This window comes from Urocitellus parryii, chromosome 12 (assembly GCF_045843805.1).
Source record: "Urocitellus parryii isolate mUroPar1 chromosome 12, mUroPar1.hap1, whole genome shotgun sequence".
Classification (NCBI taxonomy): Eukaryota; Metazoa; Chordata; class Mammalia; order Rodentia; family Sciuridae; genus Urocitellus; species Urocitellus parryii.
Genome location: NC_135542.1, coordinates 93773367 through 93788882, shown reverse-complemented (window position 1 = coordinate 93788882; position 15516 = coordinate 93773367). Strand labels below are relative to the sequence as shown.

The window sequence follows — 15516 nt, the reverse complement described above, 5'->3', positions numbered from 1 at the left end:
CTGTTCTATAGGATTTTATATGATAATGAAGAACCTGATTTAAAATATAGACCAATAAAGGCCTCTAGAATGCACAGAGGGATGCCTCCTGGTAGATTAGAAAGGCAAACATGATGCAGGGCAGGCCCTGGAGTGTCACAGGTGTGACAACAGCATTCAGAAGAGAGAGCTCTTGAGCTAAGTCATCTCAGGGAATCAATGTTGACCTGGAGGCCACAATGTGAAAAGTCTCAGAAGGGGTGAGCAAGCCCAAGATCTAAAATGATTACAAATTCTAGTCAGGCATGGTGGTGCATGCCTAAAATCCCAGTAACTCAGGAGGCTGAGGAAGGAGGATTGCAGGTTCTAGGCCAGCCTCAGCAACTCAGTGAGACCCTGTCTCAAAATTAAAAAATAAAAAGGACTAGGGATGTGGCTCAGTGGTAAAGCACCCCTCAGTACTAAAAAAAAAAAAAATACACACACATACACACACACACACAAATAAATGTGTGTATATACATAAATATATTTTTTCTCATCTATATGTATATATGAATTCAAGGTACCAGGAAGCTATTCAAATCACTACATTTCATAGTTCCTCACTAATTGTTTTATGATTTAACTCTATCATTTTTAAGAGCTCTTTATAATTTGCAACTGGTTATTCATAATCAACTAGTACAATGTAGAATCTGAGATATTTCAAATGGGGACACAACAGATAAAAAAAAATACTAAATTTTTTAGATGCTTCTAGCATAAACATAACTATACAGACTTTTTCCACCTAGTTAACAAGAGTCCCTGAGAAGCAAGAAGCTGGCCAAATGTGATCTCATTATTTCTAATCACCGGAAGGAAGGACCATGAAGACCATCCTACTCTAAAGATTTCGTGCTATACACTAACTCTTCCTGGGCTGGTCATTTCCCTGTAGGGTTGAGTGTCAGGAAAAAGTTTGTCTGCCCAGATACATCGTGCTTCCTGCTATCCCAATGAGATGAAAATACCGATTTAAGGACAATGATCCATTTTGTCTTGACTGTCAGGAAGCTCAAAGCTCTGTCCTTAGCTCCAATTAAGTTTTTTTGGAAATCATCCCTGCCTGTTTGATGACTCTTGTTCTAGAAATCCTTTTACTGAAAGCTGACCCAAATCGCCAAATCCTTTTAGTAAGCAGGCAGAAAATAAATAATACACGAACGAGCAAATGCTCATCAGTCATTTCTATAGGACACACCCTCCTGGCAGAAGGGTAAATTCAAGTGATCAAATAGGATAAGAAAGTGGCTCTACAAGCTTAGAAGCATCAGGGCAATGGATTCAGGGACACCTGAGGCACCGTCCAGTTCCTTTCTTCAGTTTTTGGATCTTTCTGTTAATATTTAGAACACTCTCTCCAGGTGGCAGTGGAACAACATTTTAGCTTCCAGACCCCAGCTTTCTAAACACTGTTCTTGTCCGGAAGATACAACCAAATCATCTATATTATTAGGCCAACGCTCCAACCTGGCCTCCTCAAAAGAAATTTAAGAAGGACTGTGTTCTCTGGAAGTATGACTTAGTCTTGTCTGCTTTAAATCAAACACAGTCAGACCAGGGTGGGACAGGAGATACCATCTGATTTAAGAACATATACCTACAGCCACCCACAACAATGTAGATGAAGCTCACAATGTAATGCTGGGTGAAAGAAGCAGACGTGAAAGTGAGTCCACTCATTAAGTATGAAACAGATCTATGCTGTCAGAAATCATGATATGATCACACTGAGTGGTGGGGAGGGTGGGGGAAGGTGGGGGAGGGTGGGGGAGGAGTGCAAGTGCCTGAAAGTGGGACTGACACGAAGGATCTGTTATCGTGTCTGGGTGGCATTTGCCCCATGTGTTCAGTATCATATTTTTACTTTTTTTTTTTTTAATGTAGTTAAGAAAAAAAGGCAGATGGCACTGACTTGACCCTAGTCTACCTACTACACATGGTCAAAGCACCAAAAGAGATACAAGAGGTCACAAGAGGACAATCCAGAGGGGAGATTCATAGTTTAAATCCAGCCACACACAGCCTTCCAGTGACTCTGTGCTGACACATCTGGCAACTTAGTTTTGAAAGAATTTCATATTTTTTGCATTATTCCTTTGCCAAGGTTTTACCACAAATCTTTGACAAGGAAACCAAAGCTTGGAGAAGCTTCCCCAAACCGCAAGCTAGTTCCTGGCAAGACCCACAACATCCGGTGGCCAGTCGAGTGCCCCAACCTAGGGCACAGGTGTGCCCATCCCAGGAAAGCCGGGCAAATGCTATCAATGACCTCATTAATAATAATGCCCTCACAGACTCCTCCTGGGAGGGCCGAGGCTGTGCAAAGAGCAGCAAGTTTATCTTGTAAAATTGCCAAGGCAAAACCAGATGTTTCTGATAAAAAGGAAAAAGATGAGTTGGGGAGGAAGACATGAAGCAGAAGAACACCGGTTCATTAAGCCCCTGTCCTCTGAAAACCAGTTGAACAAAAAGTAACAGATCTGCTACAATGCTTTCTTCACCGATGGGATCAGGAGGCCCCTTAGCAGGGCCATCATGCCACCTTAGGGAGATTCCAGCTCTGACACACCATGTACTCACAAGCCTCAGGCAGCAGGGTAAGTGTGGAGTTGACCAGGGAGGCATATGGGCCACTCCTCCAGGATCCTGTTGCACCGTGGTGAGTCACAGGGTTTCCTGTTCTTCCAGTTCTCACTCTCAGCTGCATCAAGTTACAGACAGACAGACCTCAGGCAGCAGCACCTGTCCCAGGGTCCAGGAGATGGACATTTGGGAGGCCTAGCCCAGGGCCCTTCTGTCCTCAGACATTGTGTTCTGGCTGTGGAGTAGCAGTGCAAAGGAATAATATATCCCAGATGTACACGACCTGGCTAAGTTCATTTACCCAATGGATATTGACTGAGCACCAAATTGAGTGTGCCAAGATTGGGCACTAAGGATACCAGGGTAAAGCAGACACTAGCCTCTTCCAGAAAGAGACTCAGTCCATGGGTGGTGACAGGAAGCAAATAAGACAACAAATGTTTGACAAGGAAACTGAGGCTTGGAGAAAATTCCCAAGAATAAGTTCCATTCATAAACTGAAGGTGAGGACAGACAACAGGTGGATTCTTTCATTGTAATAAAATTCGGACTTATAATCACTTAAGTCTCACACATCAAATCAATTTTATGGATCCATTGTCTTGAAAAAGGTTAGAAACACATGAATGTGTAGACTCCTATGCCTAGAATGTTCTCCTCTGACCTAACAAACTCCCACTCGCCCTTCAGCACAAATGGCCTTTCTCCAGCCCATGTCAATGTACTTTTGACACCTTTCTTTCATTCTTACCAGAGGACTAAAGGTACCAGCTAAATCTACGACATACTTGTGATGCCCACGGCTTTCAACACTCAAGATAAACTAGGTGCTCAAGAAATCTTTGCTATGGTTACCTACAGGGGTAGGAATGCCAAGAGAAGAGTTGGAAGAGCAACTTGGTGAAGGGGAAGAGTGGGTTACACCACATGCTGTGTATCTGATCTTGCTCTTCAGGCCTGCACTCTCACTGTATAAGAACCTGACTTCATTTCCTCCCAATCTACCCCCCCCCCTCACCTGCCCTGCCTAGGATGTTAGATTCCCTAGAGATAACACTCTGCCCACCCCTGCCTGGACAGTGCCATGCCAGTGACCAGAGACTGCCCTCTGAGCCTCTCACCTCACAGTGACATCTGCACTCCCCGCTTCTGCTGCTGCCATCTGACCACCTGCTGAACCAAATCCCTCTGGTTCTATCCCTCGGCTCCACATGTCTAGCACCAGACCTCCCAGTCTGTTTGTTTTGATACCCACCCCAAGATCACACCCACCATAGGAGAGGCACCCATATGTCCCAGCTTGCCCAAGACAATCTCAGTTGGCACCTGTGGTGGTACCATGGCTGTGAATAGTACTCTCAAAACTGGGCAATAAATTATAGGGTCCCCACAGGAACAGCCCACAAAGCAAATTCTTACTTTGTTTTTGAGGAACCTTAACGATATATTTAAAGGAAACAGGACAGGGATTGGGGGATTGGGTTCCAGATCTGGTGCTTATCCTATAAAAGCTTGGGCTGGGGGCTGGGGACTGGGGATGTGGCTCAAGTGGTAGAGCGCTCGCCTGGCATGCGTGCGGCCCGGGTTCGATCCTCAGCACCACATACCAACAAAGATGTTGTGTCCGCCGAGAACTAAAAAATAAATATTAAAAATTCTCTCTCCTCTCTCTCTCTCCCTCCTCTATCTTTAAAAAAAAAAAAAAAAAAAAAAAAAAGCTTGGGCTGATTCATTTAGTTTGTAGCAGCTGGCTTCTTTGACTGTAAAAAGGAGTTTGGATTACGTGATCCCAAAGATCCCTTCCCGGCTGACACCTGACTCATAACCCCATGAAACTGAAACATTATCAACCACCACCAGTTGTTCTGAGCAGCCCCATGCTGAAGGGAAAGTGCATGGGCTCTGGAGTCAGGCTGCCAGGTTTTGAATTCTAGCTTGTCCTTGGTTCTGAGCCTGTTATCTTCATTTGAATGGTAAATAATAAGAAAAGTTCCTACACCGGGAGGCAGTTTAAGGGTAGCTCAGCTACCACACAAAGAGCATGTGATCAGAAGCCAGCTCTTAGTAAGCACTATACTTGTTTGTTACCTTTTAAGTCCTTTGTGAGGGGAAGGAACTAATGGGACATCATTGGAAGGCTTCAGGGAAGGTTTTGTTTGTTTGTTTGGTTTGGTTTTGATACTGGGGATTGAACACAGGGTCACTTTACCACTGAGCTACATCCCCAGTCCTTTTTATTTTTACTTTGAGACAGGGTCTTGCTACATTGCCCAGGCTGGTCTCAAACTTGCAATCCTTCTGCCTCAGCCTCCTGAGTAGATGGGATTACAGGTGTGCACCACTGCAGCCAGCTCACAGAGGGTACTGAAATAGGAATATTTGGGAGAGCGCATAAGCAAGAGGAAGTCCCTCAAATGGGAAAGAAGAAACTGGCAACAGTAGCACAGGCCTGTAAACCCATCTACTATTGAGGTTGAGGCATGAGGATACCAAGTTCAAAGCCAGCCTAGGCAACTTAATGAGACCCTATCTCAAAATAATATAAAAAGGGCTGGGAATGTGGCTCGGTGGCAGAGCACTTGCCTAGCATGCAAGAAGCCTTGGGTTCAATCCCTAGTACAGCAATAATTAATTAATTAATTAGAAAATGGGTATGGAGGAGGCAACCTAAAAAGCTCTCATTAACCCTAATTAAAGTAGTCAGGTAGTTTGTCTGGCTTCATTCCTTCCTTCCTTCAATGATACAGAGAAAAGAAAAAGGTTGAGAATAGGTCTTATGAGAATGCAGACCACCTCCAGCCTTTAGGGGCCAACCAAGGAGGCATGGTGAAGGAGGTCAGAAGGTTGGGTAGATGCGGGGGTGGGCACCAGAGCTGGTTTTCAGAGCCTGACTCAAGCTGCTGGTGAACTGTGAGATAAGGCTTAATATCAAGGTCCCTCCAGTGAAGGAATGTCAAGGAAATGCTTAGAGATCCAGAGACAACAGCACAAAAAGTTTGTGACTCACCTGTAAAAGAGGGTGGCACTCCAGGGAAATGTGTGACTCTATTCACAGGAACAAGGTCAAGACTCCAGACCTCCAAACTGGGTTGTTTTGAGATTTTTTTTTTTTTTTTTGGTTCTGGTGCTGGGGGATTGAGCCCAGGGCTTTGCACAGGCTGGGCAAGCACTACCTCTGAGCTACACCCCTAGCACCACCACTCCCCACCCCCCCACCCCCCACCCCCTTTTTTTTTTTTTTTTGAGACAGGGTCTCATTAAATTCCTGAGGCTGGTCTTGAACTTGGACTCCTCCTGCTTGTCTGCCTACAGGCATACACCATACCCGGTTTCTAACAGGAAACAGGAGTGAGTATTAGAGGGCCAGAGTGTGGGTTCCACACAAAGGATCCTTTGAGGTTTGTCAAGAAGTAGGGGCACCCTACTACTCTCAGCAGGAGGGAAGACATGAGAGTGGGAAGACACTCTATGGCCAGGGGTCTGAATATGAGGAGCAAAGAGCTCCCTGCTGAGACCCTTCAGGGAATCTCCAGGAGTCAAGGGGAGCCAAGCCTCTCAAGGCCTGTCTTATGATTCTTTAGCCCTGGATACCTCAAAGGCTTTCCTCAGTGGGAAGACAAGGCCTATGGCAGACATGAGGAGCAAGGGTGAGCAAGGATCCAAAAGGTAAACTCTACAACAGAAGAAAACTTCCATAGGGAGAAGCCTGAGCAGCTAACTGCCCTTGGGGTCTCTACCCTTGTACTTCTGGGAACTCACTGGGGAACAGTAGGGAGGGCATTCACCAGTGAACAGGAGTGAGTAAACTAACACCATGATCATTCAATGCAATTGTGTTTCTCATGGCATCGCAAGGAAGATGCTTCAACCTGGGGTACACCAATGGGCAAGGCATCCCAGAGATCACCAAATGGGGGTGTGCCTCAGAGAACCAGAAAGAAATCATGTTAGAGGAGGGGGTCAAGGCTGGCTCTCCTAAGTTCAGGTAAGAGATTTTAGAAGCTGAAAGGGACGGCAGAGATGTTTCCTTTTTTCCCAGCTCCAGGACTCTCCCCGACCCCAGCCCTTGGTCCTCTGATCAAATCTATCATAAGGAAGCACAGGCAAGCTAGTACCCACATACTCTAAAAGAAGCTCATGGGAATTATTTTTAGGTCCAAGCAGGGCCTCTTTCTGCTCCTGTCCACCTGGGTAAGGCAGGAGGGTAGGTAACAGTGTCTTTTCTTTTTTCCTTCTGTGTACTATTATTTCATTACATAATAACTATGTGTCCATAATAGTTCTAAGAGCTTGACATATTAACACTTTCTCTGTTTAATCCTTAAAACGATCCTCTTTAGGATGGTATTCAACAATCTCTCCCTTTTATAAAAGAAAGACACTGAGGCCTAGAGAAGCTTCAAAACTAGCCCAAGCTCACCCTGTCAGGATTCAACCCCAGGGAGCCCGACTCCATATCTCACTACACAGCCTCCCCCAAGAACTGCTGGACTGTCCCTGTACCCCAGTGGGTATCACTGGCCCCTCTCCTCTGCTCCCCAGCTATAGCAGCTCCTGAGCTCAGGTTTCACCAGGTCACACACCTGCCTTGTCCTTAAGCCTGGCAGATACTCAGCCTCCCTAGAAACTCCCAACACAGCCACAGCGAGAGTTTCCCAAGGATAAGAGCAGACTTCTTTCCCACTGGTTTCCTGGAAAATGGGCACCGCCTCCATTTTTCTGGTTGAGAACAGAGAAACCTCAATTGGCTCCTGCCTCAGGAAACCCACCCTTCAGGGAGAGATCATGGGCATCTGTCGACAGCTGGAGACTGGTAACCTCACCTTAAATTCCTTATTTGTAAAAGCCTATCTCCCACCATGACTTCCCATGATGTGACACACTATTGAAAGCTGAGGGCTTTGGTCTCAACCAGGGCTGCCAACTAGCTATACAACCATGAATGATGTACTTGAAAATTGAAAGGAAAAAAAGGAAATGGGCTATGTTCTTCTAAAGCAGTTTCTCAACCTCCACTCTACAGGCATTTTGAACCAGATAATTACTTACAGAGAATGGGGCTGTGGGGGGGGGGGGGGGACGGGATGGGACAGGACGGGACACAGGATGGGTATTTATCATCCATCCCTCAGCTTTTACTTATTAGATGCCAATAAAACATACTCACCCACCAATGTGACAACCCAAAATGGTGACAGACATTGCTAAAGTTGCCCAAAGCACAAAATTCACTCCTAGTTTAAAAATACTGCTCTAAAGGACTAGTAAAAAAAAAAAAAAAAAACCCAGAACTCCATAAAGCTGGATAGGACCTACAAATCTTGACTCTGTTGCTGGGATAGGCCCTCACGAAAAAATTTTCTGGCCCAAACTGTCAAAAGCACCAAGGTTGAAAAAACAGTTTTAGAAATAATCAGGAACAACCCCTCCAGTGCAAGAAAGAGGGACAATGTCAAGAGGCATCCAATGAACGTGGGGTTTTGATTTGCCACACCCCACCCCTACTGCTTTGAAATGGCAACAACAGACAACACACAGTGTTAGAAAACAAACCGAACTTGCTGACTTCAAAACTCTGCAATGATAATGAGGAACCTCTTATCAAGAGTTGGTCTTTGAAACAGGAAGTATCTAAACAAAGGAGGCCCACTTTCTGGGGCACCCAAGATTTTTTGGTACATCAGATCTCCTTACTCCAGCTGCCACATTTAACTCTGTGGTTTGTGTGGCTCTGATTCTCCCTAGAAAAGGGCCCTCAACTGCCCCCAAACTCCTCGGGGAGCTAGAAAAATTCAACTTTGAAAAATGAGAAAAAAAAAAAGAAAAAAAAAAAAAGTAAAATGCTGACTTTGGCTGAGCAGCCTGAGGGAATTTTAATCCCTTCAAGAATAAAGAAAAAAAAAATGCTTCTTAGTGAATAGGATCTTGGCAAATGGATGATTCACAAAAGCTACAAAGTATTCTTACTACCACCAACAGCTGCCTTCTGAGCAACAGAAGGGGTTGTATTAAGACAGTAAAATGTTACAAACTGAAAAAATGACACATTGTACCTGACAGTTAACCCAGCAGGAATTAATAGTCAAAAATAATTTTATTAAGGTTTTAGCAAGTAGTTTACCCCTACTATTTTAACCCCTTATCTAGAGATTAATTGGCACTCACTCCCCACCATGGCAATGTATCCTCTTTAGGTTTAATAGCCATAAGTTTATCTTTTCCTGGAGACTTAGCTCTCCAGATAAATGCAAAGTGTTTCTGTTTCCTACATGGTACCCAGAAAGCCTTGCACCCTTAGGTGAAATAAAGAAGGAAAAAAAAAAAAAAAAAGAAAGAAAGAAAGAAATTAAAATTCTTATCTGTCTTGACTCTGGTTGCTGCTGAATCATTCTGCTTCCAAGATGCTCCCCTCAAGTCCACAGTTGAAGGTCACCACTTGCTTATACAGCAAGAAACCATAAGTGAGCTCTGTATATTCCAGAATTGGTATAAAATGTTTTTCAATCTACGTGTATCAAAACAATTTGATCAATGGATAAAGGAAGAGGTAAATGCTTAATTTCAGATCTACAGTTAACTCTGCTCTGATTCTGATTCCTACAAAACAAAAATCTTGTAGTTTGTATATTAATTTACCCCAATAAAATGAATCTTCTATTTCTCCAGATAGGACACAAAGCCTTGATTGCTAAAACAGGAAAGGTACCCCCTTCTGTCTTTCTGCCACTCAGGATCAGTCTTAGGCCATAATCCCAAGGAAAGAGTAGCCCTGAGAACTGCATTTCCTTCTGCCCATTTTCATCTGCCCATTCTTTATTCCGTTTCTTTCTCCAAGAAGGCCTCCTCTTTCATTCTCACTGAGTGCCCACCTCATCTGCAGACAGAAATTGTGGTGGTAAAATTGAAATAGTCAGGATTTGGCCTGTCCTGAGGAAGGAACTGAAACTGAAAACCACCAACTCTCATGTATGGTAGAAATGCAACCAACACTATGCAAGATTCAAGTGCAGCAACGTGGGCACACAGGAGGGGTAATAAAAAGCAGGAAGAGGAAGTAGCATTGGAGCTGGAAGGGGTCTTGTTGAGAAAAGCTAGGTTGCATGTTCAAGGCCACAAGGGCAAAGGTGGAATGACCCAATGTGAACGGCATACACTTAAAGGTATGGCAATTCAAGTCTTTGGGGAATGAAAAGAGGGAGAGGAGGAAGAGGCTGAAGATGAAGGATGGGGTCCAGGACATGCAGTAACCAATACAAAGTTGTCAGAGGCTTTTGAAATAATTCAGTCTAGCTCCAAAAAGAGAACAGAAATGGGGAAACTTTAGGAGGCCTCTGAAGTAACCCATAGACCAGCTGACAAAGGTGGAGCAGTCAGAAAGGAAAATGATTTCAGAGCTCCCAACAGGAGAGCTAGTTCTATTTCTGGACATTATTGAGTACAGTTGCTACCAGAAGGCATAAATCAGTAGTCCACTATGTTCCTCAGAGGTAGGCAAGTAGTGGTCATGAGCATGGTGCTCTTACAAAAAGAAAAATAAGCAAAAAAAAAAACAAAAAACAAAAACAACAACAAAAAAAAAAACACCACAGTGCTCTTGCAAAAAAGCTAGTGACCTTGGGCAAGTTACTCTGTGCTTCAGTTCCTTACCAGCAAAATAGGGATGCTCTTAATAATGGTACTTATCTCATGGGTTACCCTATGTCTAGAGCTTACGACAGTTCCCAGGTACAGAGTAGATGTTTCATGTTTGCTCTTGAGTTCCAAAGTTTCAATCAGCAAAAGTGAGCAAATAACCCTTAGTGTCGCCCTAAAGACCAAAACATTAGGATTGTCCATAGGAGACAAGTGATTCCTAATGTGCCTAGTTCTGGACAGGTGACATAAACCTTCCATGCTCTCAAACTAGAATAGGTAAGATGATGTCATCACAGAGTAATTTCAGAACAGTTCAAATAAAGACCTTTCCAAATGACTATAAAATTAAATTCAAACTTCATCCTTCTCTCCTAATTCTTCCATCCAGAAATTCATTCTGATTCTTTTCTTACTTTCCATGTAACTACAGCTAGAATCAAACAGCTTTGCTCACCCAAACTAAGAACTTAAATCTGACACCTGGTGAGTTAAAGGTCTGATTCAACTCTGCCCCCATTGGTAACTTACAGGAAATACATCCAAATGTTCTCAGGGACACTTCACAGACTGAAAGGTAGCTCCTAGAGAAGAGCCTACAGGAGAGATATTTTCACTTTGTTGTGTCTCATCGTACTTCTCTAAAATGGACAAAGCTGCTCCCTTATGCATCTTACAAAAATAAATAGTAAGTCCAAAGCGGTTCAAGGTCCTGTGGTGAATAAGCCACAAGACATTAAAACTCACTTCCAGATTCTCTGGCTAATTTTCTTTCCACTCTGGAATCCGGGGAGATGACCCCCCATTCCAGACCCCAAGAATAGTACAACTTCACAGTTCCAGTCTTATTTCCTTTGAAGGAGGGAAAAGCAAACTTGTTCAAGAATTCAAATGTCCTGGAGCGGTATTCACTCAACTGAGACCTCCCTGGGATTAATGATCCTCCACTTTGTATTTTAGAGCTTGCCAAGAGATCACAGTCTCTCCCCCACCCCCACCCCCACCAGTTAACTCCTATCTTGGGCAGAGAAGCCTACAGAAATTGCCAAGATCCTGCCAGCCCAAAGACATGTTTTTAAATAAACTGAATTAAAGTGCAGGGCCACATCCCAAGAAGGGGTCAGAAAGTAAAGACATTTACAAACAGAGTAAACCAGCGCCTCTGGATCCCCCTCAGGTCTGAGGTTCATCTGCCAAGGCTCTGGAAACATCAAGATTATAACCTACCATTCTTTCCTATGCCCTCAGGACCGCCAAAATGGGAATATGAACAGCTCGCCCCACAGAACGATGTCAAGACATTTTCCCTAAATAAGTGTTCCCATTGGACCCTGAAATCTCAAATATGTAATCGAGCAATGCTGTCATTACCTCACAGCTATAAAAGAAAACTCCCACCCACCCCCAGCCCAGACCATTCCCTCCCTCAAATCATAGTCAAGGACTCAGGCCAGGAGCCAATACCCTTAATCCAAGGTATTTCAGAAACTCAATTCTCCCCCAGAGTGAAAGCGCCAGGAACCTGGCCCTAACTAACCCACCCCCACCTTCATACCCCGAGGCAGGGAGAGAGAGGGCTCGCAGCAGGGCCCGAGGCTCTTTCTTATGTAAATGAACCCGCAGGCCGCGGAGGGAGCTCGGGTCTGGGGGCTGCGGAAAGCGCAAGGGGCACCGACAAGTCGGGGCCTGGCGCAAGAAAAGGCTCATTTTCAGAACCACAAAATCTCAAAGAATCTGGGGAGGGGGAGGGGTCCTCTCCGAGCAACTTCTAAGGGAAAACCAAAAAGTAACAAAAAGGGCGACCCCCACTCGGAGGCGGGACCCGGGGACGCGAGGCGGAGCCGTCCAGAGGCAGATCTGCTAGGGGGATGTACGCCCCTCGTGGAGCTCAGTTCCGGGCACCTCAGTTCCGGGGAGGGGGCGCGGCGGCAGAGCTAGTCTGCGCGCTTTCCCGCTCCTTCCTGGGTCGTCTTTTCCTCTGGCCCTCCTCCGCAAGGCGAGGAGGGACGACTAGGGAGAACAGCACGCCTCCTAAACGCTTCCTTAAGCGCTGGAGGCCCCCAGCAGCCCCACGCGGCCGCGGCGCCTCCTCCCCCAGCTACGGTTCTCCCCACGTGCTCTCGCCGGAACTCAGGCTACCGGAGGGGGGGTTCCTCCCACGTGGGCCCAACAGTCCTAGACTACGTGCCGAGATACCCGCCCTTCCAAAAGAAGCTGGGGAAAAGGGGTAGGGGGAGAGCGCGAGCGCGCACGGGACAGCAGGGAGGAAGAGCGCCAGGCGGTGCTCGAGCGCTGGCGCCTCGCACGCGCGCACAAGTCTGCCAGCGCCTAGCGGACGTGGCTCCTCGCGCCCAGGAGTTTCCCAGCTACCCAAGACTTTTCCTGCGTCCCAATCCCTGAATAAGGAGGAAGCGGGTCCCGGCAAGAGTTTCCCGGAGAACACGCAACTTTATCGGAAGCGAGCCAACCCACCCCAGCCCGCCACTACTTACTTTCTGCACTTGGTTATGGTTGAGCTCCGTGAAGAGGCAGGCGATCATATGCGAGGCAATCATCCTGTTGCGGCCAGACGGCGCCGACTTGGGAAACTGAGGCGCGAGTGTTTGCAAGGGAAGCGGGTAGCGAGGTCCTAACCGCTTTGTAATGGGGCCCGGTTGCCTGGCAGGAGCGGGGATTCCTGGCGGTACACAGAGAAGGTTAACACGGGCTAGGGGATCTCGAGTCTCTAAAAACAGGTTTGGGGAGTCAAAATTACTAGAAGGCGCCTAAGTATCGCTCCTGGCGACAAGTCTGGATGCCCAACGTCAAGGCGCTAATTTCTCCCACAGGGTCACTAAGGCTCAACTTAGCAAGAATCACAGCCCGACTCCACTAGGGCGATCGGACCTATCGGGCTCACTCGAGCTATGCTCCCTCCCGCGTATCTTAGCTGAGTGACACCGCGTTGCCAGCGGTGGCCTGGGACTCCAGCGCTGGGGTTCGTGCAACAATGTGGCTTATTGAGGGGCTGCCGGCTCGTGGGCGGGCGGGTCAGTGACGCGCGCAATCTCATTGGCCGCGCAGGGAGGGTGTGTGCGCCCGCGGGCCGCCCGCCGGCACGGGACAACCAATCAGCGTGCACAGCCCGCGGGCGCGGCCGCTCCGACACCCGAGCGGGTAAGCTACAGAGACTCGCCTGGGGCAGGGGGCGGGGCCGGGCGCTGGGGATGGGACGTGTGTTCCGTGGCAAGAGGCTGGAACGCAAAGGCGCATGAGCCACCGCCGCGTCAGGCTCGGCTACGGGTGGGGGGCGCGTGATCTCTGGCCCAGGAGGCGTGGAATGACTGGAAAGACAAGTCACTGGACCCGCACACGCCCTGGCCCAGTCGCGGAGAGGGACACCGTCTGGTATTTGGAGATCATGTGAGGGGTCCCCATCACCCAGTCACACTTCTGAAGCATCCTGGTTCTCACCCTAATTTAGGGCTCAACCGGTCCGCCTAACGCTGATGCAAAGGGAGCCGCCTTGACTGCTTGCTTACTCTCACAGCCATTAGAACAGTCGGCCCATCTATCCCTCACCCCACTGATAAACTATGGGTTTTACTAATCCTGTACTACATGTGAGGAAACTGAGGCATCCGAGGCCTCATGGCTAACCAGTGGTGGATGGTAAAAGGAGCCCATATCCGTTTTGGCTTTAAGATCTTATTCTCTTCCCCATTATTGTATCCTTCCTTTCTAGGAGCAGGAATGAAGAAGGCAGGAAAGGAGCGTTGCCTGCAGCTTTGGGTCTAATATGTGGTCAAAAATAGGTGATAGTAAGTGTGAAACTGGATGATCTTGGACCTTGGTGGGTGGAGTGGCTTAGAGATACTGAGAGAAGCAAGGTCCCCAGATTTACATATATTGAGCTGGGGACCTGGCTCAATGGTTAAGTGCTTGTCTAGCATGTCAAGGCCCTGGGTTCAAGTCCTAGTATCAAGAAGAAGAAAACAAGAAATGAATGTTCATTGTTAGGGAAACACATACACACACACACACACACACACACACACGACCCCACCTTTCAGCAAAACTTATAAGCTGTGTACTCTTGCCAAATGCATATCCTCAGCCTTCTTCCCCTTTACTCCAGTCAGGATTGAAACCAAACTGCTTTGATCATAGTCACCATAATGGCCTATGTGTTGAAAATCTTGTGTTCTCTTCTGTCTCCTGCCCTTATTCTTCCTCCATCTCTCAAAAATTCTAGGGACAGTTGTTCACATCCTGCATCTGGACTTACCTTCGGATACCCAGTCAGAACCAGATGCTTCACTCTAATGGCTTTCCACTAACTTCACTCCCCAGGCTCCTCAATTCCTGTTTTCTATACTGGTGACTGCTAGAGTATTCCAGGGCTACCTTCCACCCTATTCTCTGATCTTGTTACATTCTCTTCCTGGGTAATCCCTCCAGCCCCACGACTGTTATGTCATCTGCACAGGGTGACTCACAAAGATAATTCTACAGCAAGGACCTCTCCCAGAGCTCCAGACTTATTCCAACTGCCATTTGTCATCTCCATGAAGTGAGAGCATTGCACACTTAATATATACAACACTGGATTCAACTTTTTTTCCCCAAATTTTTTCCTTGTCCAATCGTGTCAGCAAATGGCATCCTATTCACTTTAATCATCCTTGATTCCTTCTTGCTACTCACCCTCACATTAATCAATCCATCAACAAGCAGTCAGTCTGACCTATCAAAATGACCCTGAGTATTGATGACATTTCTCTCTCCATGTCTTTGGACACATCCTAGCCAAGCCACCAATAACTTGGCCAGAGCCAGTACTACTGTTTCCATTCTTTTCTACCCCCATGCATGTTGACCCCTATGATGTCTTTTTTTTTTTGGGGGGGGGGTACTGGGGATTGAATCCAGGGGCACTTAACCACTGAGCCATATCCCTATCCCTTTTTAAATATTTTATTTAGAGACAGGGTTTCATTGAGTTACTTAGGGCCTCAGTAAGTTGCTGACAATGGCTTTGAACTTGCAATCCTTCTGCCTCAGCCTCCCAAGTTGCTGGGATTACAGGCCTGTGCCACCACTTCCAGCTTATAATGTCTTTTTCAACCAGGAACCAAAGTCATGTGTTTAATATACAAACCAGACTGTCTTTTCCTGGCTCAAAGCCATTTGCCAGTTTCTAGTCTTTGAATAAAATTTGTACTAACAATGAACACCAGACTTTAAGATCCCTGCTTCCTTGTCTGTCCTGTAAGACTTTCCTCAGTACACTGC

The 15516-nt window shown here is 46.5% G+C and overlaps 1 protein-coding gene across 3 annotated transcripts in view; it reads right to left on the bottom strand.

Annotated features, from left to right (window-relative positions):
- Window positions 1-13236, bottom strand: part of Hk2 (hexokinase 2) — a 59549-nt gene extending 46313 nt beyond the window's left edge. The window contains exons 1-2 of one of the 3 annotated variants that reach the window (XM_026397459.2): window positions 13142-13236; window positions 12735-12919 (exon numbers count right to left, since the gene is read on the bottom strand). In XM_026397459.2, the coding sequence (XP_026253244.1) occupies window positions 12735-12797 (63 nt within the window). In that variant the 5' untranslated portion in view covers window positions 12798-12919; window positions 13142-13236. Of the gene's footprint in view, window positions 1-2607; window positions 2760-12144; window positions 12224-12734; window positions 12920-13141 lie in introns of those variants that run through there. The other 2 variants (XM_026397461.2, XM_026397460.2) reach the window with 2 other exon arrangements.
- Window positions 13237-15516: the final 2280 nt, after the last annotated feature.